This window comes from Cryptotermes secundus, unplaced genomic scaffold, assembly GCF_002891405.2.
Source record: "Cryptotermes secundus unplaced genomic scaffold, Csec_1.0 scaffold779, whole genome shotgun sequence".
Taxonomy (NCBI): Eukaryota; Metazoa; Arthropoda; class Insecta; order Blattodea; family Kalotermitidae; genus Cryptotermes; species Cryptotermes secundus.
In genome coordinates, this window is record NW_019737096.1 from 19146 (window position 1) to 45170 (window position 26025).

At 44.6% G+C, this 26025-nt stretch overlaps 1 protein-coding gene across 4 annotated transcripts in view; it reads right to left on the reverse strand.

Moving 5' to 3' along the window:
* Window positions 1-26025, reverse strand: part of LOC111870193 (calcium-activated chloride channel regulator 1) — a 471960-nt gene that overhangs the window by 12649 nt on the left and 433286 nt on the right. For all 4 annotated transcript variants that reach the window (XM_033753707.1, XM_023862281.2, XM_023862280.2 and 1 more), the window contains one exon: window positions 336-600. In XM_033753707.1, coding sequence (XP_033609598.1) covers window positions 336-594 — 259 coding nt within the window. In that variant the 5' untranslated portion in view covers window positions 595-600. The remainder of the gene's footprint in view (window positions 1-335; window positions 601-26025) is intronic.

A 26025-nucleotide genomic window follows, 5' to 3' on the forward strand; every position in this document is an offset into this window, starting at 1 on the left:
GATAACATCCCACAATCAAGTACCTGAATAAGAAAAAAACAAGATCTTGCATGGCTTGGCCATTGGCAACTGGGATTAGTAAAGTAAAGCTATCCCTGTAACAGGCCGTAAAGACCCATAGGGTTGTGAGACGCTGAGGATCTCACATTATCTAGACAGTCGGCTCAAAGATGGCGGTGAGGTTGTCAGCCTTACACACCCACTGCACTTTACTCCCCAGGAACAACTGCGATTACCATACAAAATAAATTATAATGCAACCCAGCTCAATGCAATCTTCACAGATATTCTTCGCAGTTTGTAAGTAGTGAGAAGAAAGTTATGCAAATAATTACCGATATTCTGCAGCTGTCTATAGCTGAGATGGATCTTGTCGCCAGGTTGCCCACATCCCTGAGACTGCTGTGTCCAGGGTGCGTTTCCGAACACGGGATGAGGCACGCCAATCAAAATATCCGCCTTCTCTCCACTCGCACCTACCACAGGGCGGGCTATGCAGTTTGAGGGCCAAGTATCAGGTAGCAGCACCGTCACAGACCGCCAGTATGCCCTGCCATCTAGTGCCTGATGTAGAAACTGCGACGCTTCAGTCATGGACAGCTGTTGGAATGAAAATGCGTGGAATTAAAGTTAAATTTTGGGCGATGAATAATCCCGAGAGACACCGTGATTGTGCTGGTCCCCACAGAATATTCATTATCCCGAAGGTCGTGCTGCAGGAAATGCAATATTCATGTACGAACTTAATATCAGTGAGGATGACCTCCTTCAGCGTCATGTGCAACTTTATTCCTTCGGGTGGACTGCAGAATATAAAATAAACTTTTTTAAAACTTTGTCGAAAAATCTGTTTTCATGACAATAATCAATCAAAGACGAAATAAGTAATCTTTTGGAAAGTGTAACACTGTAGCTGGGAGCCCTAGTCGTAGATGTCCCATCCCAATAAATGAGTGAGTATATGATTGTCTCAGATATACCGTCAAGTTCTGACGATATGGATGGGATTGAACTAGCTCACAACAGCGTCCAGTGGTGAGCATTTGTGAACACGATAATGAACTGTCAGGTTCAATACAGCAGGGAATTCGCTGATCTTTCTTGAACTGCTAAACGATCGAAAATGTTCAGAAACTCAACAATAAGTGTAATATACTGTCACGTAAGCAAGTGTGACTATAGACGGGGTTTGGATTGGTGATACGATTTATTGAACACTTATACAACTCGTTACAACACTTCACAAATAACTATAGCACACAGACTTGTATACTCGTCTGTTGCAGTCTCCACTAGTCATTTACTGATAACGGTTTCTAACAGTGGAGATTCTTCAGCTTACGCGCTCACTTCGTTGCCCGCTGGGAAAAAATCCACGATTCTGAACTCTTGCTCCAACTGACTCTCAGGGTGGCGGCAATCTCACGCCAAATTCCTACTGTTCCCATCACAGACTAACTTACTTCTAAACTTGTCTCGGTTACATTTCGGCGCGGGCAGCGCAGAAAACGCCGTTTCCAACATTTCCTCTATTGTTACGAGTGAATTCGTTACCATGGAACCTGTCTGTTTCGCGGTCCCCACCTAGTAACGAATCTACACGCTAGAAGTATCAACATAAATTTTTAGAAAAATAAGAAATATGCTAGATAAATATTACAGATGTCCGGCGAGCAGTTTATGAAAAATCTAATTACACATTCCTGTCTACATAACCTTCATGATAATCCTCGCTGTCTTTGTGTGTAATGAAAAAAGTACACAAGAGCGCTACACTCAAAACAGAAAGTATATGACGCTACTGATTAAGTAACTACTGAAGTCAGTACGGCGTGGTTAAGTATACAAGATGGCATTAAAATATTGCCACGTGAAGGGGAGAGTACGCGTGACGAAAATTACGGGTTCCCGATTTCATGATTGGGTTTATTGAACACCTCTTCAGAATTACAATCAATTATAGCGCTTTCACCAATCTTCACAATTCACTAGGACATGCTCCATTCTCGTCCTTGTACTCTCAACTATTCCTAGCTTCTGAATTTGCTTCTGTTATAACCATTTCGCACAGACAAAACGGGAAAAAGTCTGTATTGTTGATGAAATTTGTCTGCCGCGTCGTTGCTCAGCAATGGATTCCCTACTGTTGTCACGCGCTAAAGCGGGAAAGGTATTGCTAGCAATGAGTATCCACTTTACAATATTTGTATATTTCTGTGGCATTGCCGGTAAGCCTATTTTACACTATTCATCGGGCTATGTAAAAGTCGCCTGGGCTTTACAAGCAAGACAAATTTCAGAGGGCACCTTTATTGTCGGCATCCTGTGTCACAGTGTTTTTCCGCAACGGACGTCGTGACGTCCGTTGTAGAAATAAACAAGAGAGGCGAATGCTACCCTTTCTTCTGGCTCCACTGCAGACAAAAAACTACGCACCGCATTGTGCAACTGTGTGGTGTCCTCAGCAACGTCCGTCATAAAGTATGTTCGTTACAACGGACGCATTTTGTGTGCCAGTGTGGCCCCAGCGTAAGCCTAGACCCAAAATCTGTTCACAATAAGGGATGCATGGGAACTGTCAAAAATCAGTTTCCACTGACCGGCGCCTTTATTTCATATAGGCTCTATCAATTTCAACATGGGGATGTCCGCTCCCCCCCGCAGCATAAAAGAACCGACCGCTTCACCATCTAGTAGACACGTGTGTATGTGTATATTTATCGGCCGTCTGGTCCCTTCAGTGTACACTAATTGTGTCATGGTTTTATTTTCGAAAGCGAACACAGAGAAAGTACAAAGAATATATATATCAGGCTGAATCACCAACTCCTCCCATGTAATTTTCGCAGCAGTCGGGGACTGCTGTCTCCCTTGACGACAGCAGAAAACGAACGAAACTTCTTTTCGGCTCAGAAACAGCGTGTTCCGTAATCCGAGTTTGTGATACAAACGAGCTCACTGCTGCGTCTCGCAAGCTGAATTCACTTGTGCCCATGTAAATGTGAGGAGAAATTCTGTTCTGAAAATCACAGCTTGAAAGAGGTACTTCTCAGTACAAACAACAAAAACAAAACAAACTCCATGGTTTTAGCCCGCAAGCGGACTATAAGGACCGAGCGACTCCGCTTGTCGGCGAAGTTAGTGCCAAATTTAGCGGATAGAAGCTGTCGCGTGATCAGCGCATCGAATCCCCACGACCGTTAATTTCGGTTTTCTAAACCGGAGCCCATATTTCCTTGAAATAGCTCCTCAATTATCCTCACGAGGCTGAGTGGACCCCGTTCCAGACCCACTACTTAGAAAATCTGGTATCGCCGGGAATCGAACCCGTACCTCTGGATCTGTAGCCAAGAATTGTGACCACTGGACCACAGAGGCGGTCAGTATAGCAAGTACGAAATGTACATGTGAACATGAATCCCAAAACTTTGTTCCGTTATAAAACCGCAGAGCCTTCCGCTTTCTCGTGCAAATTAAATTAATGGAAGAATTTACAAGTAACGTGAATGTAAACTTCGTAATACAGGTCTACATAACAACAAACGCTCTAGTAACACAGCAGCAAGGACTCAGTACACCTGTTTCGAACTGCACTGGTTATACAAGGTGTAATGAACTGAGAAAATGGTCCTTGGTGAGTATGGATTTGGAAGGAAGAAGTGGTGGTGCATTTCAAAGTAATCTTTCAACAACCAAAAATTCAAAAGATGGGGTCGTGGGAAATAATTTAAAACCTCACACAGAAGAGATAGTAACCAGGCCAAGGTTAGGGCACCTTCTGGATACACATCTACAGCGTTACCGCTGCACTGACCTGCTCCATGAACATTTGTTGTAGCAGCTTCCTAATAGCCACAGTGCCGTTGCTCAGTAATTATACTTATAATGCTGCGTAATAACCTGGAGCAAAGAGATCAGTTCTTGCACAAACGAGAGCAATTATGGGGCACGCAATGTGCAGGCCTATATAAGAATGGGGAGCATGGACGTGCGCAGGGCGGGTTCACAGGGTTTGAAAGACCAAACTCCCCGCTCTTGTCCTGAATGGCAACTGGATTCTCAAGGGACACGAGAGTTTCTGAATGACGGGAACATCCCCCTGGGACAAGAACCATGAGAACTTTTTGTACGCAACTGGGTGGCATACGCTACAGGCGAACTACAGTGTACTTTCATAACGTGTTCGTTTTCAACGAAATATTTCTTCCATAGTGTTGGAAATTTGGAGGAAATTGCTACTCAAATGAGGGTATCAATTAACGACAGGCCGCGCCATAGCTCAAGCGGTTAGTCGCTGGCTTCCCACCGCGGCGTCACGGGTTTGATCCCGGGTCTGGTCAAGTGGGATTTGTGGTGGACAAAGTGGCGCTGGGGCAGGTTTTCTCTGAGTACTTCGGTTTCCCCTGTCAATCTTCATTCCACCAATTGCTCCACAATCACCCTCACCTATCATCTGGGGCTAGTACAATTGGCCAGAAGTGGCAGCAGTACAAGGGACTTAGTCCCACCTCACTAGCAATAAAAGAAAACAATTAATTATAATTATGAATCTCGGCTAACATAACAAGAAGGCTTCAAACCGAACGTCAACTTCAGCAAACCTCTTTAGCACTATTCTGTCATTATTGGGAGTTCAATGTTTTCTTTTTTACTTTTCCTTGTCAATTCCGACAAAGCTTAGTGCTTTAAAATAGCACCCCACCCTCTCCTTATGCAACCTTCCCAAATCATATTTCATAATATTTCGCACTCGACGCTAAGGTGTAACGTAAAGTACTTAATATAACGTCGTTAAATATAACTGCCATCAGACACTATTCTGAACCACACAGATGCAATCGATTCTCGAAAACGTTCTATAAAGACACAGTCCAGTAATGCTTCGGATTTGCCCAATTTCGGGTCGGAGATTTAAAATTGACGCTCAAACTTTCCGCCAGAAGGAAGAATCCTAAAAGCCGCTTAATCTACAATTAGGCCTGCATATCCGAGTGAAGTTAAAGGCTCGATTGTACAGTATATTTTTACGGAGGGTCATAGGATTCTAAGCGGCCACTTCACTGCCATGTAGGACTGGACGAGATAACTTTATTCCAGTAATTTCTTCTGCTTCTCAAGACGTCCTCTGATCTCCGTGCGCAACCCAGGCACCAGTGTTACCAGTATACAGAGTACAATGCAAGCTTTCATAAGTTCCGAGAACATTTCCTCCCGACGTGGATAAGTAACAGGGAAAACTTCAAAAGGATCAAAATACAACTTCGTTCACAAATACTGTTTACTAATGTTCGGCTTCANTAAAATGTGTTTTAGTAGCTCTTTTATTAACAATACTGTTTACTAATGTTCGGCTTCAGGCTCCAGCCAGTTCCCTCGCAGACGATTGGGGTTTACCGACTTTCAGGACTTGCCTGTCGTCTATATTCTTGGAAAAATACTATCAGTTTCGGAAACTGGATCTGTTTCCATCCTCAGGCGAAAAGATGGGGACCTCTTAGTTCTTTCTAAAACCCCCAGGTGAACAGGAACCTACTAACCGGTTCACATAAGGACGGCAACACATGCAGTTTCGGCAACTTTTTTTAAAATACTTTATGGTGGACAGAAATTACGAGTGTCAATAAACTGTCTGTATAGGACGCTGGAGGGGCAAATTGACATCACGGAGACATAGGTGATGAACGTAAAACTATGTAGCATAAGTGGAATTATATATTACAGAAACTGCATCTTAAAGCGAACAAAGAGGAATGAAACGCTTATGGCCTGTACACTACAGGACCCATCTTGTATTGGTTCTCTTAATCCAGTGTTCAAACTCACGATGGGTCGAAAATAGACTACTTTTTCTTTTAGGGAAAAGGTTCAGGGACAGGCATGTGGTGGCTGCTAAAGCTTGTCCACAATGACATGGGGCACAGTCCCTCGCACTAGCGCTCCATATTTCATTTTCCATAATGGCGGCCTTTACTCGTAGTGTCTATGTTCAATGAAATATTTCGGGAAATAAACATGTCCATCACACCTATTTCGAGAACGTTTCAAGCAAAATGTATCCATATCCAGCATCATAGGGCAATGAACTTCACACGCCCAAGTTCCAGAAGTTACCCTTATCCGAAATGGGTCGGTCGGCATACCGACTGGGTTCGAACTGAACGGCCGAGGTTCGATGTCCGGCAGGATCAAAATGTTTCTCTTCTCCATAGCGTCCAGATCGGCTCTGGGGCTCGCTCAACCTCCGGTCCAAATGTACCGGGGGTTCTTCACCCGGGGGTAATGCGGCCGGGGCGTGAAGCTTATCACTCACCTACATTTAGTACAGAGGTCAAGAATGGTTGATCTATACTTCCGCTCCCCATATGCCTTCATGTCATAAGTAAAGAATTAGGTCTTTTTGCCACAATCAGTTTATTTCCTCTTTTACAAGCAAACAAATTTTCAAAATGTAAGATTTGAGGCTTTCACGCGGTGACTAAGAGAGCAGTCTTCTGCGATTTGGCACCGTGTATATGTGGTGTTAACCGACGTTTCGGAGGAACGTATCGCCTCCATATACACGGTGCCAAATCCCAGAAGACTGCTTTCTTCAAATTTTCAAAGATTTACAGGCGCATTTCCCGCACATATTTCGGGCCCCGCCCACCATATTCCTCTTGAGCTCACTAGCTTAATACTATTGATACGAGCGAGATTTTTAGACCTCATGCGGTTAACTTTCACCTTCGTTGTTACTTTCCAAATAAATAAATAAACAAATAAGATAGAGCTATCCCTGTAACACGCCGTGAAGGCCCATAAACTTGTGAGACGTCGAGGTTCCCACATTTTCTAGACAATCGGCTCACAGATGAAGGTGAGGTTGTCAGCCTTACGCGCCTGCCGCTCTTTACCCCCCAAGAAGATTCCTCGTACTCGTTTATGTTAGAGACTGAGTCGACCCCAGGGCCATAGTGCAGCTGGAAGAATTAGGTAAATTGAAAAAATCCAATAACCTCATCGGGATTCGAATCCGCCACCTTCTGACTTATAGCATAGTGCCTCAACCAACTACGCTGCCGCGTGGCCCTTCTAATTTTCTCTGTACGGGACTTAAGTTGACTTGCCCAGTTTATACATTGGCAAGCGAAGTAGATTCCTGGAAAGGAGACGGGACTGATGCGTGCTGGGGTGAATAGCAATGACAAGGAGACATTCACTGAGTGAACAGAGGGGCTTTCTTTTACGCGGGGGATGAGACATGAATGTGAAGTCTGTATACTTCCGCCGAGCAAGGGACGTTCCTGGGGTCTTCCCTGCTGAAGCTTGTTGAGTCGACACCGCAACGTTGTCAAGACGTTACACATTGGTAGGACAGAATCGGACTAACGTTTATACGGAGTGCGAGGGAGATGTACGTGTTCTATCACCCCCGTACGCCTCTTTCTGAAACAGCCGCTGTGGCTCGGCGGTTTACCTACCAACATTTCATTTGGTTATAAATGTTTGTTCCTTTTGGTTTATTTAAAGAAGTTTTTATAACCTGATGATTATCAGAGAGGGGCTGCAAAAGACAGTGGCCTATTTCCTACCCCGGAATTTTCCCGGAGGGAATGTGCATATTTATGAGAAATATCTATCAGAATTGACAGTCTCCATGTCGGGAATCGAACTACAGGTCTCCAGAAAACAAAGTGCTAACCACTACATTGCGGTTACCCAACAGATACCGCTGGTTCTCTACCGGAAAACTGAGTGGCTAAATCTTATTTTTTACCAATACTGCCACTAAATACCTTCACGGCTACGGGTTTCATTTTCACCTCTCTTTGTCACGTTCATATATTTACTTAATATTTCGGAATTTAGAAAGTTAAGTTCAAGTACAATTTAGTATTTGAGGGGAATAAAATCGTTGTACGTAACTCGAAAATACTGTAACATTCCCGGAGACTTCCAAGAACCAGACAAGGAAAACTATTTCGGAACATCTTGCCTCTCCGGAGGGGTGTGTAGAGCGATACCCAAAAGGGTAGATTTGAAGGCAAGCAAAACTGACCTCCAGCCACCATATGGCTGAACAGAAGTTTCCTGTAATGATTTACAGATGCAGTATACCAGGAAATGGTCTGCTTTCGTGACAAGCTCCAGATATGTCATTGCTATGCCTGAGATCCATCTTTGGTCTTCCTTTCGTAGAACCACTCAAATTCTCTGGCAGTGTCCAAACTGGTGACCAACTGATGTAAACCTACCGACAATCCTCACCTTAAACAACACTAACTGCAATGTGGAAGTAAAACAAAATAACGTTATCAAGACGTAGATGCGGTGTGAAATCTCAAGCATTTTCATCCTAACACTCGATATGGTATTTCATTTCATGCTTCGACTATCTTTATCCTAGGGAGAGAAACCTTCACGTCCACCGTACAGGACGCTGGACTTCGCTCTCAGCCGTTTGACACGGAGACGATGAAAGCGAAACTAGCTGAGATAACAGATAAGAAACAGGCTTGCTAGAGCAGCATTTTCATCGCTACAGTTCAGCTTTTGTTCTAATGAACAAGGTAACTTCAAGTCCAGAAACTTCCAGGAGTTCCTTGTTTATTCTTCAATGGGGAGCAGGCTGACTAAGCTCTCAAATTGACAGAGAGATGGTGTTAGGTACTAAGAGGTGTGAAAACGTTAACCCAAGGTCTCAGAGCGCGTCCATAGTGTAAAGAGTCACGAACAGGGCTTTAATAATGATCTTACGTTGATCGAAATTACCAAGAGGACGGACCAATAATGAAACCCGTGCTGCTGATGGAAAGCGTTCAGCAGAGCGGAGAAAAATTATTCTCTCTCTATTCGACTGTCCGCTAGATGCAGAGAAGCAGCTGATGTCGACGCCAACTATTCAAATTCCAGCAATATTTATTGCTCGATTTCGCATATTTGCTTGTCTCGACTCTATACCACGGAAGTACCTCAGGCAGGATTCGAACCAGCAGTAGGTGTGACAGTGAAGTAAATGCGATAATCACTCAGATCCGAGGAGTCCGAATCAAGAATGTGGATGACAGCGAAGAGTCGGGAAACGGCAGTGGAGGTACTAATTTAACTATGCTGTATCAGCTAGTGAATATTTTTGGAATCGAATGAAATTATGACGTACAATGAATTGGAAAGTGCCAGAGGGGAAGGCAGAGGGACGGTGGACTTTCAGAGTATCCTCCCTGAATGTTGAAGAAATGCGGAAAACCGTGACAACTTCGGGACTCCGGCTCAGTTTCAAGACGTGTACCCATCGAGGTAACTGCCTGCTACAGACACCGGCTTGGGTGCAATAGTTGACGAAAACTGCGGACGCACAGTCGACTAAAACCAGCCGACCTAATGACCGCTTTCATTCCAGCCAGTTTTTAATTAGTCACTACCATGTTCCATATTGCAGGATAATGCCCCCTGAAGACTGGCATACTGTTACACTTGCCTTAATTGCCTGGGAAGAAACGACGACTTCCGCGGGTAACGGTTTTACGGTCCACGGGTTGGCAGCCCATGTCGGTGCAGCATCGCGGTCCACGCGACAGGTACGCCACCTGTCCCGGGGGCTCACTGTTATTCCAGCCCCCAACTGCCACCCGGCACATCAGCAGATACCATGAAACAACAGCTGCACCCGAAAGGTCAATCCTACAGAAACTATGACACAAACAGTGGCCGTCCTCCCCCCTAAAATATCGGTTGCTCTGCTGGACGTGGTTACTTGTGGTTAGTTATTTAACGACGCTTTCAAGATGATCTGGAACTTATAACGGGGAACGCTATATCCCGCATTTATGGTGTCTCATTCACATGATTCGGATTCTAAACTTAACAAATCACAAATTCGGACGCTCAGTTTAAATCCAGCTAGACCTCGTTTCCTTCTCATCTTTCCAGAAATCTGAACGCCTGAGACCTTCCACACAACAATTATATTATTATTATTATTATTATTATTATTATACTGCAATTGGGTGTTCACCCGGTGGCAATAGAACTTACACTGATACATACAAGGAAGGTCTATAACATAAGGGAACAATATAAAAGAAAATACATACAGTAAGCAAGACACAGTGCAAATCCAAACAAAGTTATAAAAGGGCACTTGCAACGAACAAAACAATAGCAACGTAACAGCATTTGTTTTATTTGGAAAGAGCGACGCTGTTATATGAAATTCTCTTTAAATTAAGCGGCCCTATGGTTTTATTGGGAGCCGGGATAGTGCAGTCAGTGTAGCGACTGCCTACAGGCTGAGGTCGGAGTTCGAGTCCTGGTGGGGGGCAATATTTTTCACTTCTCCATGTCGTCCAGACCGGCTCTGGGGTCCACCCAGCCTCCTATCTAATGGGGATCGGGGGATATTTCGCCGGGGATAGAGCGGCCGGAACGGGAGGCTGACCACTCACCTCCAACTAGTGCCGAGGTAAAGAAAACTGTGGTGTATACATCCACTCGCCCATACGCCTTCATGGCGTGGTGCTTAATTATTTAAGCAAAGGGACAACTTTACTTCGCCTTAGTTTTACCCTGCTTGGAAGAACTAAGGTAAAACGCGAAAAATATCAAGATTTTTATATTTTTCTTAGAGGGGTGAGACTGAGTCCACCCTGTCTGCGGCCACTACTGGCCTACTGTACCAGTCCAAGATGATGAGATGATGGTGATTGTGGAGCAATTGGTGGAATGAAGACTGGCAGGGGAAACCGAAGTACTTGGAGAAAACCTACCCCAGCGCCACTTTGTCCACCACAAACCCCACATGACCAACCGGGCTCGAACTGGGGACGCCGCGTTGGGAAGCCAGCGACTACCCGCTTAAGCTATGACACGGCCTCAATATATCAAGCTAGTCAGCGTCTTGGTAAAATTCGAACCGAACATTTCCCGAACACGCGTCCAAAGACTTACCGGCACGCCACACCGCTGAGTAACGCAGAACATGCCTAATGACAGTATCACTGTGTACTCTTTGAAGCCAAATGGTACTCCTCTTGCGTTTATTAAACCGGGAAAACTGGAACCTGAACATGACACACTGCTGCTCCATATTCTGGGGGCTTCATGGTTAGTTTTCCTTTTCTGGGGCCGACTTCCACTGCAACAGGTCATTGAAGCTGGCCACGACAGTTCCTTCCATATTACTGGAAACTGCATACCTATTTAACTGTATGACCTACACACTCGAGAAGCCTCGCCCGTAAACTAAAGGCTATATGGGCATGTCATGTAGTAAAGACACCAAGAAACAACGTTTGGTTTTAAAATATCAAGTCAAGAAACCGCTTGGAATATAAATGCACATGTGACTGAATAACATTACAAGAGTGTTAGAGAAATAAAATGTAATGAATGAATTAGGGCATAAGTCTGTGTTATGAGACTGTTCGATAGGCTAGTCAGTGAAGTGGGAGAGATGGGTGGAGCATATAACAAGTATGTGAGAGATTCATACAGGAATTTCGTCCAGAAACCCGACGGAATGAAAACACTTGGGAGACACAGGCGTCGATAGAAGGATAACATCAAAATTGATTTTGGGGGAATGCGGCGTGAGGCGTACTCACTCAAGACAGGGTCCAGTGCTGTTGGCTAATCTTCGGGTTCCACAAACGGTGAGCAAACTTTTTACCAAACTAACTCCACGGTTTTAGTCTGCGAGCGAACTATACCGACCGAGCGACCTCCGCTTGTCGGCGAAGTTAGTGCCAACTTTAGCGAATAGAGGGCGTCGCGTGGTCAGCGCAACGAATCCTCAGGGCCGTTAACTTCGGTTTTCTAAACCGGGGCTGCTATTTCCTTGAAACAGCTCTTAAATTATCCTCACGAGGCTGAGTGGAACCCGTTCCAGACCAACTATTTCTAAAAAAAAAAAGAAAAGTCTGGTAGCGCCGGGAATCGAACACGAACCCCTGGATCTGTAGACAAGAACTCTTGACCACTAGACCACATTGGCGGTCGAAACTTTTTACCAGCTAGGCGAATATTAGTTTCTCGGGAGGGAGCCATGAATTTGGTCGCTACCTGATGTGTCACACGAGTGTGTGATGAACAAGTTTACATAGAATAAGCTAAGCACTTAATATTGTTCACCATGGAGGAGAGAACACATCCGTGTCAGTCTCGTTCCAAATCCCAGAACCATCGAAGAAAACGACAGCAGCCATGTGGAGTCTGGCGGACAGTGTCTGCACTTCGCTTGCCGCTGACCGTGTTTGCGCTCTGATTCTGCATGGACCAAATGCTCCTCTAGCTCAACCCGCGCCGTCTGTTTATCCACCATTGCAGCTACGTAATGACAAGAGTTGGCAGCAATGCAGACTATTTATACGGTTTTCTTAGAACATTACACTGACTTCTGGGCTGATGACACAAATAAAAGAGGTAAAGCTATCCCTACAACAGGCCGTGGAGGCCCACAGGTTTGTCGGATGTCGACGATCCCACCTTTTTTAGACGATCGCCCCACAGATGGCGGTGAGGTTACCAGCCTTACGCGCTGGCCGCTCTTTACCCTCGGGAAGTCATTTCTGTTAGAGGCTGAGTCGACTCCAAGGCCATAGCGCGGCTGGAAGGTTTAGTTCAACTGTAAAGTCCAAAGACCTCGTCCGAATTCGAACCCGCGACCTTCCGTCTTCTAGTATAGTGCCTCAACCAATTACGCTTCCGCCGGAGATGTCTCTGTTCCTTAGCACCACCACAGAAGTACTGTCAACTGTAGATCTTGGCATTGGAGGTGGCGTTGAAGAGAGAAATAAATTCTCACGCCACTGCACGGACATAAACATTGGCCGCCCGAGTGTGCCATGAGGGCAAACTGTTTTATTTGGTTATTTTACAAAGCCATACCAACTGCTCAGACTGATATGGATAGGCTGGCGGCTCTCACACCAAACTCCTACTCTTCTTACTATTTCCTTAACTCGGACTCTCCTCGGGCTGACTGGTAATCCAGTCCAGTCCATTAAATTGCTGCTGGGCCTCGCCAGCACAGCAAATCTTGGTTTCGGATCCCGACCATATTTTTGTACTTTCCAAGACTTTTACATGTTTTTAAACGGGGTATCCTCTTCAACGAGAGGAGGGGCCTCTCACTGTTACTGGTCACTCCCCCTATACTGGGGATGACACGAGCAGGCACTCACTCAGAAACTGGCCCTGTGCTCGATACACCACACACTGTTTGCTCTGACTCGTAATGGCAGCTGGTCCTCGTTATATAGCCTCGGCCCAGACCGCACAGAAGACACCGCTTCCAGCAGCTGTGTCTGTGACGGCCATCACGTGAAGGCTACTGAGCCACTGCCTAGCAACGGCCGTGTTTACAGAGTCGTTCCTTAGCAAGGGCTGTCTCTGCTGACTTCACAATTCTGACTTTCAGAAGACGTGCCACAATACTCTTTTCCTAATATCACTTGGGTAATCCATATAAAAATTTGGTTGGAAAATCAAAAGAAGGGACCGACCGTGGATGGGTGGATAAAATTAAAATGCTGGATTCAAGGTTTCCACAGCAGTGACTGATGATTTATGTAGCAGCAGGCAATTTCTTGTTCAGTGGAATAATCTTATGGAAGGCCGCTAACATGAGTGGATTACTTCGTATATACCATGGAGGTTATGTAGCACCGAACGATATCTTGTAGCAGAAGTGGTCGGTTCTTATATCAACATTTGGTTGAGGCAACAGTCACCACGTCCGGTGAGTGAGCTCCTGTCTGCACACCTGAACCTGCTGTCAGCGGACCGTGTCACCTGAGGGACACACATGGCAGGATGAAAGAGACATGCACTTCATCAAGCGTCGTGGTTTATCCAGAGCGTGCCTTGTGGTCAGACCGGTTAGCGCGCAGCGCATCTGTCGGGCGGATCTCGAGTTACGTCTCAACCCTTGGCAGGAAGACGCGGATCCCATACGCAAGTGGCCCCTCTTCCTGCAACAGCGCTTCGTCTTCGCTTATTGACGAACAACCTGAGTGATTAACAACTAAACTCCACAATGAAAGTCTCCCTTGAGTAGCATTTGACTATTAAAGGAATTTCACCGTTTCGTGAGAGAATTCTCCAATATTTATGAAATTACCACTGAAATTTAGGGGCCGGGTTAGCGTAGTCGGTATAGCGCTTGGTTACGGGCTGGAAGACCGAATGGTAGGAGTCGTCCACACCGGGTCTGTGGCCCACCAATTGGTACCGGGGGTAAAGCAGCAGGGGCGTGAAAGTGACCACTCACCTCTAACTAGCGTCGAGGTCAAGAAAATGTGGATCTATACACCCACCATCCCATACGCCTTCATGGCGTAATGCCTAATTAGTTAAGCACAGGGCAACTCTACCTAACCTTTACCACTGAAGTTTATCCCTAGTCGCTTCAGCCCACTTCTTATTCACTACCACCTCAGTCCGCCGCTCTACCAGTTTACACCTTACCATGAATTTTTCCAATTAAAATGCTGTAAACCTAGTACTCCGCTGGTTCTTTACTGCGTGTTACATGTTCTGTCACCTCAGCCTCTTTTACTTCATCACCCTGAGAGTGCGAAGTGTTATGCACCATTAGAGCATTCTTTACTGTGATTCTTCTTCCGCATATTAATTCCTCGCTTAGATATAAACATTCTCTGATATATTGGGTTTCTGGACTTTATCCATCGTCCTGGTTTTTAAGGTAACAAAAACACGACGTTTCGGAAACTGGATCTGTTTCCGTCCTCAGGTGAAGGGAAAGGGAAAAGGGTCCGTTAGAAAGAGCTAGCCTCAATCACTGGACGAATCGTCCAGAATAGGTGTTTCCCTTTTCCTTCACCTGAGGACGGAAACAGATCCAGTTTCCGAAACGTCGTGTTTTTGTTATCTTAAAAACCAGGACGATGGATAAAGTCCAGAACCCCAATATATCAGTGTGTTATACACCATCGTCAGAATCCTATAGTAACTACTAATAAACATTCTCCTCCACACTTTGATCTCCAACATTTTCATCCTGTTCTTCAGGGTCAGGAGTCTATGGAAGGGTCATTCTCGAGCTCTCGGAGTCGAGAATTTCGCGTCATTAAAGGAACACTAAGGTCCACTATAGTGTTCAGTGGAGCGTACCACTGAACCTTGTCCTGAGTCTGAAGAATACGGTCCGGTCTCAGCACGTTACCTTAATATCCATCTTTATATTATCCTCGCATCTATGCTAGGTCTCCCAAGTGACATGAGTTTAAACTAAAACTCTGTCGCTTTCAATTAAGACAAGAAATATATGTAAAGTAATGATATTCTATCCTATGCGCTCTTAGCACAAATGCACGAAGTGAACGCTTACTGGGAAGCGTACGTTTCTGGACGTCCTCGCCTCCGCCGCGTCACACATCACTGACTGGATTTGGGTTGGGTGACATTACGGCCTAGGGCTTAAGTTGTTGGCGTCTTTACTTCGATTTTACCAGACCAACGGATTTCACACATAGCTCAAATTGAACCTTAAATCCGTCTCGAGATGCAACGCTGTAAAATCTCGTTGGTTAGTGCAAAGTTCTATAGAAGTCTTCAATTCTCACAGCTGTGGAAATTATATAAATTGAACGTAACAGTTTTCTCAGAAACATATTATAGAAAGATACAGAATAACAATTCTCAACTTTCACCTGAAACACTTCTCAACATTGAAAAATAAGGTATGACTATGCAGAGTGAAGTCTGTTGTGTGAACAACTGCGTAATAACGGGTTTATATTCGTAATAAATAAACATCAGGGCCAATGGCGTATGAAAGATCAAAGTATATGTTTCTATGGTCACCGAAACCAAATCGAGCTTCACGAATATACGAATACAAGCTTGCCACTCACTCTCCGATGTACTATCACCCCATCGCCTTATCGTGGCGGAAAGGTCTGTGCGCTCCTGTGACCCGGACAGCTCTGTTCGCGGCACCCAAGCCAGACAGGTCGACGAGTAGGAGCCTGACAAAGTGTAGACGACTGGTCCTCCGGGTTAGAGTTCGGGCGGAGGGTTGGTAAACCTTTCGTCGTAGAGACAATGATTACTTGTAGCCTTCGACAGCGAACTTCGGATGCCTGACACTAGGCCAAGGCGGAAGTGGTATGTATAGAAACCATGAATGAACTGGCTAAATTAATCCGAGTTTGTACCACGCCAAATTTTTACACCAGAAACATAAATCACTTACGCCACTCTCGCTCGGAAACTGTGGATTGGCTGGAGGATGCCTTATGGCTGATCAGTGTCTGGGGGAAATGTCACTTCCTGTAGGAAAGCATCCAGAAACCCTAGAAACGAGCTCCTTTTTATATTATAATTTACCGGTCAGATAGGGAGCTGCATTACAGGCTGTTAATTAGGAGTTTGTTTCGTACAGCTTGGGACAAGAAACGGTTTTGATTCCCACAGTTAAGGACAAGGGATTTGAGGCCACAACAACGGAGCATCAACTACTGAAATGAAGTAGTGATATAGACCTACTGTTAAAACCGAAGAAGAGACGAGACATATTGGATTTCATAAAACAATGCGCACGATATCACATCCGTTGCGCGTCTAAGAACTCTCCCTGACACCATGTTACTTTCGGGAATATTCAGCGAAGTTAGTTTTCTCTTAACTTCTTTTGAATAAACTGGAGACGGATAAAAATCGTTCTAGGGGAATACTTGAAGCGGAGAAAGACAAGTGACAGGATGGTGAAAATGTCTTGAGCACCATAAGTTGTACACTTCATGGAATATTATTACGATGATTATACCATGGATAAGATGGGCGGGACAAGTAGCATGGACGACAGCGAAAGAGAAAACGTACGAGTATATATGTTGGTCATAAAACGCAAAGAAGAGCCTTCCTGCAAGGTCCAGGCGTAGAAATGTATCTGCCTCAGGGTACGGACCAGTGGCAGATCTTCTGAGCAAGGCATAAAAGGGGTGTGGGGAACCTCTTAAGTAGATGAGGGGCTATGAGCTTCTCAAAGAGGACTCTTCTCCATGGAGTTGGTTAGCTAAGTCTGTTAAACATCTTTACCTCTTAAGCTATAAACTCTCGTATCAGCAAAATATCGAATTCAGATACTTAAAGAAAATCATTAGAAGTGATGAAATGCTGCTGAAATAAGGGCGCACACATACAGCCGGTGTTTAACAGCTTATTCGGAACTAATGCTACTCAAACAAGCTGATCGTTGCTGTATAAAAATGTATCTTTTTCAAGCTAGCATGTACTAAAGCCACAGGTGTGAGTTGAGTCTCCTGGCATTCTCACACCTCGACAGGGCAACATGAGAGATCCTGAGAATTACTGGGTTTTTGCACTTGTTCAGTCGTTCGGTATTCTAGAAAACGTTTCGGAAACTGGATCTGTTTCCGTCCTCAGGTGAGGGGGGGGAAGACACCCACTCAGTTGGGTCCCCTAGAAAGAGCTAACCTCAATCACTGTTCTTTCTATCAACACTCGGTTAACTATCAGACTGAAGGCCAAGTAAGCTAATTCCAAAATACTGCTGAAGGTACTGGGTAATTGTGATAACTGACCTTGGGGATCGAAACTAGGATCTCTTTACTGCGAAGAAATTTGAATTGCGATGTCCAATGGAATATATTCTAGTCATTCTTTCGATCTCCGAATTAAAGGGCCCTAAGTTTACAGGTTCACCCCCTACGCTTCTCAATTACATGACAGAAGGGGGCAGTGCGACTAGGACAGGGGATGTATCACTGACAAGAGACTAGGGTGTAAAAAGTCTTTCAAGTTCTCTGGGAGTGGGGTAGGTGGTTGATTTTGTATGTGTTCTCCTACAGCCTGCTCTCTGCAAAAGACAGCTGGTGATATTTACCGGTACTATAAGTAAGGGCAAAAATGGCATACGCTAGCCAAAGTTCAGTAATTACAAGAAGTTTGGAAAATAAAAAGGCAAACATTCTTACGTATATGTCAAATGTTTTACAGGTGCTTTTATTAAATTATATTCAGGAGCCGTTATTTTAAATCATGAGCACTAACAACAATTTGTATTTAACACAGCGTTCCGGGTTATTTTTAAATAACAAATCTAATTGATATTAGACGAAATTACTTCAAAAGACTGGCAGAACACGTCATTAAATTTGGAAAGTGCGTGGTTCGAATACTGAGGGAAGGAAAGGGGGCAGACCCACACCCTCCGTTATTAATTTTCAGTCTTTCCATACAGACTTCCTCGAAGTATGCCATACAATTTGATATCGCATATCTACTGTCACTTTCACATCACAGTCAAGGAAGCGTACCTCTGCGATTTAGGAGCAATCGCTAAATATTTATAAGAAAAAGAACTTGACGCATGATCTGTGCTCTTTCCCTTCATCTGTTTACTGACTAATCCTACTGCTTGTACGTGCGCGGCTTTTACTCCAATGCGAAGCAGCACAAGTCTATCACAGTCAGTACCACGCGGCAGAATTATTCTCTTCACAAAGGGGCGGTGGGGAACAATCGCAGGCCACAAGGGATGACAGATGTACCGAGAGGGGTGGTTCGCATATAACAGGTCTGTGATACTGTTGCCACCACTGAGAGGGATGCAACCCTCTTGATGAGATGTGAAATTGAAGGGTTAAAGCCAATCACACGGCTGCAGGTTCTTCCTGGCCTGGGGGTCGAAATATAGCCCGTCCCTTGGGAAAGCACTATGTGAATCGAGCTATCACGGAAAGGAATTAAGCGGATTGTGAGAAAGCCTTACAAACTTGTCTCGTCAGCTTTCCAAAGTAACAATTAACAATTTTATCAGCCCTATTATACAGCGCTTCCTATGGGAAGGCATGAACTGTCTCCGCTCGCTCGAACCTGGGATCGTGGGCTCGAATCACACTCAAGGCATAGTTGTCTGTATTATGTGCGTTTATTTTGTGTTTGTGTTGATCTGTGTGTAGGTAGAGGCCTTCTGACGGGCTGATTCTCCGTCCAAGGAGTCCTACCGACTGTGTAGAGGATCAAGAAACTGAATGGGGAAAAAAAAGCGGCCAGGGCCCAAGAAATGGATGTAGAGCCATAATAATAATAATCCTGTGGAAAGAACGTAAATTGCAAGTACACACAAATAAAGTCTAAGAAAGGGTAATTTGATGAACGTTAAAACGGTAAATAAAGTGGAACTTCACAATTTACGTGTATATAGCTAATTTATTACTCTCAGAGTAGTCAAATTGTAAAGGTTTCGATGGATTTAGCGTGGCTCAAGTGTGGGAAACAAGAAATATATAGACTTTTGGTGGGGAAAATATTTTTGAAAGCAGCTACCTTAAAGATTTAAAATGAAATCAAGTGGTGAGTATTACTGATACCGATGTTGAGACTTCTATCAGGAAGCAAGTTAGTTGGTTTGTTATTTATCCAGTTACTCCGGCACTCAGCTGTTTGGTTAAATGCCTTACATGACTATCAGGAAATACACATAAATTTTAAATGGAAACAAAAATGTTTAGTTGCGTCCAACAGATATGAAATTGTGTCCGGATAAAGTATGCCACCCGCACACCACACGAGGAAATCTACAGCTTACGTTTCATATTATATTACTATAAATGTTAGGATAAAGGATGTCTGATAGGTTTTCTTTTTTTAATGTTAGTGGGGTGGCACTAGGTCCCTTGTACTGCGGCCACTTCTGGCCTACTGTACCAGCCCCAGATGATAGGTGAGGGTGATTGTGGAGCAATTGGGGGACTGAGGAAACCAAAGTACTCGAAGAAAACCTGCCCCAGCGCCACTTTGTCCACCACAAATCCCACTTGACTACACCCGGGATCGAACCCGGGCCGCCGCGGTGGGAAGCCAGCGACTGACCACTTGAGCTACGGCGCGGCCCAACTGATAGGTTGGACATATAGCTCAGATGAAGGAAATATACCTAGACCTATAGAGCACTTGTATATAGCGCGGTTTCTAATGAATAAAATCTTAGTAGAAGTCCAATTTTAATGTAAACTTCTTGCATCAAATTTTTGATTAATTTAGTAAAATGCTATGGCATATCACAAGACATGGCCTCTCACATTTCGGAGGACTCAGAACGGACGAGATTAAAACTTTCCTTGGATCCTATCAACATCATAGAAACAAGAAGACTAGAAAACCCACCGGTAGCAAATTAACAACGCATTGAATGAAAGTTTACTAACAAAAACAAGCATCAATGTTACTTGACGTCACGGCTATTAACAACCGCCCTCTACGAGTTTCATTTTATCGCTGTTCTCGTATATTCACGGGTTAAACTGGACTGCCTAATTCGAATCATACAACATGCGGTGATTCTTATGCTGTAATACATAAGAATTACTTCAAAATCTTTAAGGTGGGCAGTACAGTTCTATGACTGCCACCCAAACGAACAGCGAGAATGATTCTGGTTTCCACTTTTTCTCTCTCAACGGGCGCAGAATTGCTTTCCCCTGGAATATTAGCAGCTAGTCTCTTAATTCAATACCGTTATTTGAAATGCGTAGAGACAAAATTTTAGTCTACGCGCCATGAAGACGTGTAGGAGTGAGAGTATAGCTCCACTATTCTTGATCTCGGCACTCGATGGAGGTGAGTGGTCAGCTTCATGCCCCGGCTGCTTTACCCCCGGGAAAGAGACCGCCGGTACTCATTGAACAAGATGCTTGTTAGGACCCCAGAGCCCGTCTTGTTTCTTCGGATAAGAGAAAAACTTTTCTCTTGCTGGGAATCGATCTCCGGCCGTCCAGCCCTCAGTCCGTCACTACACCGACTGAGCTATCCCGGTTCCAGTTTAGTCTATCATTCTGTAACTAACATCTGTGAAGATTTTTATGAGATGCTTACGTAGATCTGTATTTTAACTGACCTGATAATGTGCATAGACCGCCTCTGTGGTCTAGTGGTCAGAGTTCCTGGCTACAGATCCAGACGTTATCAGATTTTCTGAGAAGTAGTGGGTCGGGAACGGGGTCCACTCGGCCTCGTGAGGATAACTGAGGAGCTATTTCAAGGAAATAGCGGCTCCAGTCTAGAAAACCGAGATTGACGGCCGTGGGAATCCGTTGCGCTGACTACGCGACACCCTCTATCCGCTAAAGTTGGCGCTAACTTCGCCGACAAGCGGGGTCGCTCGGTCGGTATAGTTCGCTTGCAGACTACAGGCCACGGAGTTTGATAATGCGCATATGTATTGGGCAGGGAGTGTGTACATAGGGGAAACGGTAAATTTATTTACAAAACAGACAGAGGACATTAATATTAGTCACTTTATTTTTCTAGAACCGCAGATGAAAAAATGTTCGAATTTCCCGTGTCTCTTTATCCTGCCATGGGTGTTACCTAAGCGAGAATCTCCACCGTCCCAGGCAGAGCAGTGGGGAAGTCCCAGGATGTCTGTCACGAAGGGTCCCGGCAGCTCAGCTCGAAACTCATTAGTGACCACATAATTACGCATCTTAAAGTCGAAACAATATGCCCTATCAAAAACATCAGCTGTTTAGCAACGGCAGAATAACCATTCCACGTAAGATAAATAATGCCTAGGAGCTGGTTCCTACTCCAGGAACTGGTAGTTGCTCAAGAAATTTCCCACTTTTCATGGAACCCAAAGATTCATTACCGATGTCACAAAAGCCTTCTACTGGATTCTGTCCTGAGTCAGCTGAATGATCTTACGGGCTGCATTCATCTGGTTTACGTTATTTCTTTAGCTTCCATTTTAATATTATCCCAAATCCTCCAAGTGGTCTGCTCTTACAGGTTTCCAGCCATACTTTGAACATGTTCAGTCTTCCCGTTTTGTTTCCCGCCTACTTCATCCTCCACCATCTAATAACCGTAAAAGATTTGATGAAGAATTCAAATTATGGGCATTATACGTACTCTGCAATACCAGAGTCTACACAGAGAATAAATTAGTTTGCGTTCGATCCAGCAACAGGCCGACAGTCCCCAGTAGGCCAACTGCAGTTGACTGTACGTTAAACTTTTCAATCACTCAAATAAATGAATATACTTAATTATTTTAATAAATTCGAGAATTTTCATCCCTAACTGAGGTTCCCTGTTGTACACTGTTAACACTTCGCTGTGTCAACACTCGGTAGGGTCACGGGTCCTGTGATCTTGTGTCCAATCATGAGGCAGAGACTGTTCTGCAAGAAAAGCTAAGTTTTCATCCATATTCCACGACGTCATGAAAAACAATGAAGCAGATTTTGTGCAAATAAGCGATCAATTTTCAATTAAGATCCCAACAAAAGTACTGCAACAGCCAATCGGATTGGTGCAGCACATCCACCACTCTGGAGATACCCGGTTCGGATCAAAAATTGGAACGTATATCTTCAGATTCCTTTGTTTTCCTCAGTTCTTCAAAGTAAAAGTCAAGGCAGCTGCAATAGCGACTCCTCACATCTCCCCAATACATTATTTACATCTAGCCTGTAATATCTGACTTGCGGTACAGTTAACACGGCAGCATACAGGCATAAGGTAACCCAGTAACGAAAGGCCGCGCCATAGCTCAAGAGGTCAGTCGCTGACTTCCCACAGCGGCGGCCCGGGTTCAAAACCCGGATCTGGTCAAGTGGGATTTGTGCTGGAAAAAGTGGCACTGGGGCGGGTTTTCTCCGAGTACTTCGGTTTCCCTTGCCAATCTTCATTCCACTAAATTCTAGATTATCATAATCACCCGGGGAAGGTACAACAGGCCAATCAGTGGCCGCCGTGCCGAGTGGACCCAACTGGACTCCACCACCCCCAATATGCGAATTAAAAAAACAAACAGTAACGAAAAACCAGAAGATATCAGGAATGTTAAATGACGCAAAGGATTAAAATCTCAACCGGCGGCAGATAAATTTACACTGCACAACAGTTATCTATCGAGCTGTGTCCAATAACAGATATTCTATTAAAACGAAGCCATTTCAGACGCCAGAAACGTACATGCATTGTCAGCTGGGATTATGCAGTCTTGCAGAACCTTCAGATGCTGCAGGATTCTGATGCACGGTTTAGTCACGGTGTGCCAGGAGGCTATATTACCCCATGCACGGAGGAATAACAGCGACACGCATCCGGCCACTGAGTTACGCCAACTTAGGGTATAATATAGCAGAAAGCTGACTCTTCGCTCCGTAACACAAGTCTTTCCAAAATATTGGGCGCAGGAAGAGTAACGAAGTCATTCATGTGAAAGCCTCAACTCGGAACTTATTAGTTGCTAACGTGTGGGACACTGATCTGCAATGTCTACATAATGTTTAACCTTTCTTCCTGCTAACCACGTCTGAACAGCCGAAACATACTTTTTCTCTGATTTTAAGGTTCAGTATTTGTCAGTCTGTAGCCTATCACACTTATCTACAGAGTACTCTAAAGTTTTTGTTAAGTTTCATTGTGAAATCTTACGAAAAATGAAACCGGAAATGAAGTTCTGGAACTGTACTATCCGATAACTGGTACTTCGCTTGAAGATCTAAAGTAAAAAAAAAGGTAAAGTTGTCCCTGTGCTTAACTAATTAACCATTGCGCCATTAAGGCGTATGGGAGAATGGATGTATAGATCCACATTTTCTTGACCTCCACAGTAGCTGGAAGTTAGTCGTCAGCTTCACGCCCCGGCCACTTTACCCCCGGGGAAAAACCCTCCGGTACCCATAGCATAGGAGGTTGGGTGAACCCCAGAGCCGGTCTGGACGACATGGAGANACGCCATTAAGGTGTATGGGAGAATGGTTGTATAGATCCACATTTTCTTGACCTCCGCACTAGCTGGAAGTTAGTGGTCAGCTTCACGCCCCAGCCACTTTACCCCCGGGGAAAAAACCCTCCGGTACCCATAGGATAGGAGGTTGGGTGAACCCCAGAGCCGGTCTGGACGACATGGAGAAGAGGTAATTCTTGATCCTAGCGGGACTCGAAATCCGACCCCTCAGTCGTTCATCCTGTAGCCAGTCTCTATACCCACTGTGCTATCTCGGCTGGTCTTGAAAGTCTAAATGGATCTTTAACGATATGGCACCGTTAAATATAGTTTAGATGGACAAACTGACAGCACATAAATATCCTATGTTGAGGCATTTGTTCCTGTAATGGTCTGTTTTCTATGTAAGATAGAGAAAATGACTGGGCCTATTAGAAGTCCGAGTTTATGGAGGGAGCCCTCTACCGACATGCATCCGTGTCTCTCTGAGCGTGGGTAACATGATAAGCCGCAAACTCCTCAGCATGTCCAGCAGTTTGGGGGCGATCAGCTAGGAAATGCGTTACATACTGAAGTATGCTAAACAGTCCGGAAAACTGAAAACCTTACCGCCATCTGTGAGCCGATTATCTACAGAAAATGTGGGAGCCTCGAGGTCTCACAACCCTATGTGTTTTCATGGCCCGTTAGAGGGATAGATTTTTTTAAAGGTACCTGATTCATTTCCTGGTATAGCAGAAAGTTTGGACGAACAATTTGAAGAATCGTAACTAGTTTAAGTACCCAGCAATATTCTCCCTCTAAAGTGCGCACGCGCGCGGCCGGGCAGCTACTGTCGCACTCCGGCACACGTGGGGTCTCAGTTCCCGCGCACTTTCACTAGTTTAGTGCATAGTCAATCTGAATTAATAAAAATAAAATTAAAAAGCAAACTAGTGTGCTTTGTTATTTTTGATAGCTTAAAAACGTAATGTCTGTTATGGACGTTTTTCGAAAATCGTTGCCTCCCCTCGGTTACCCAACCCAACCAGCCAATTGCTGCTCAGAAGATACCATGGCTTGCGCATTTGAACACCTGGCTTCGAGGGAACATTGGTCCTCAGATATTAGAGTTGTATGATTTTATAAGTGGTCGACCAATTTTAAAAAACATAATTGAAACTTCCTCGAAATTTCCTGTACTTAGGATTATCGTAGAAAGGCCACGATTCACTATGGAAGTCTGAGTGTTAAGGTTTTGTGACGGTAACTGTGATATTCTGAAATGTGACGCCATGTATTCTGGTATTTTATCGACGTTTCAAGCAGACCACCGCTTCCTCCGAAATGTCGGTAAACGTGTACCAGACTATGTGCAGAAGCAAACAGAACTCCGCTTCTTCCGAAACAGGTAAAACTTGTATCGGACTACCTGTAGAAGCATACGAAAGCCACTTCTTCCGAAACGTCGGTAAACGTGTATCAAACTACACACCATCAAACCCCGGACAGTACAGCCCTCTTCACTGGTGTATTACTATGCGAGATCTTCAAATGTTTTAATTACTTTCTGCAGATTTCACAGGGCAAAGCTCACATAGCATTTGGGAACCGAGGCATTGAGATGTGATTCAACAAAGTTGTCTAGCGGCTCAAATGCATGGTGCCAACATTAGCAGCATATTTGTTACGTCACATTCAGCTCGTGTGACATGCAGACATGAAGGCTAACAAACAGCGCTAACAGGTCTCATGTTTAAACAGCACCACAGCTGTTGCTTGGAAACACCGTGTGTGTTGTCACGGTGCCCGCCTCGGTAGCTAGGACGTATTACAATTTGCAAGTGCATGAAACCAGTATGTCAAGGAATTCAGAACCAATGCAGAATAATATAGCAGTAGGAATGGAGGACATTATACAACGACAAATTTCCATAATGTATGCAACTCACTTAATACTGCAGAGCAATTACCTTCTAGAATCTGATACCAGGAAGTACGGCGGAAAAATACTGCTTCCATCTTGAATGTCGCAGAGTAAATAGCGCAAACAAGCATGAAAAGTAAGCTTACCCTGTTTGCTGCTGGTTTACACGGCTCTCCGAAACGTCGTTAAAACTCTATTAGACTACACGATTACACGTCAGGTACCAGAAGAGAGTTCCCTTCATAACCACCGTCACGAGGACCTCAAATCCCACTCACTCAGTACAGCCTGCTGTATACAGTTTGGACATCCAACTAAGAGTCCGAAAGGGTTGGACATATAGCAATCGGATGGGGAAGCAAGGGGTGAGTGTAGAATTTTAGTAGTCGCACAACCTGGAAGGCAGTCACTT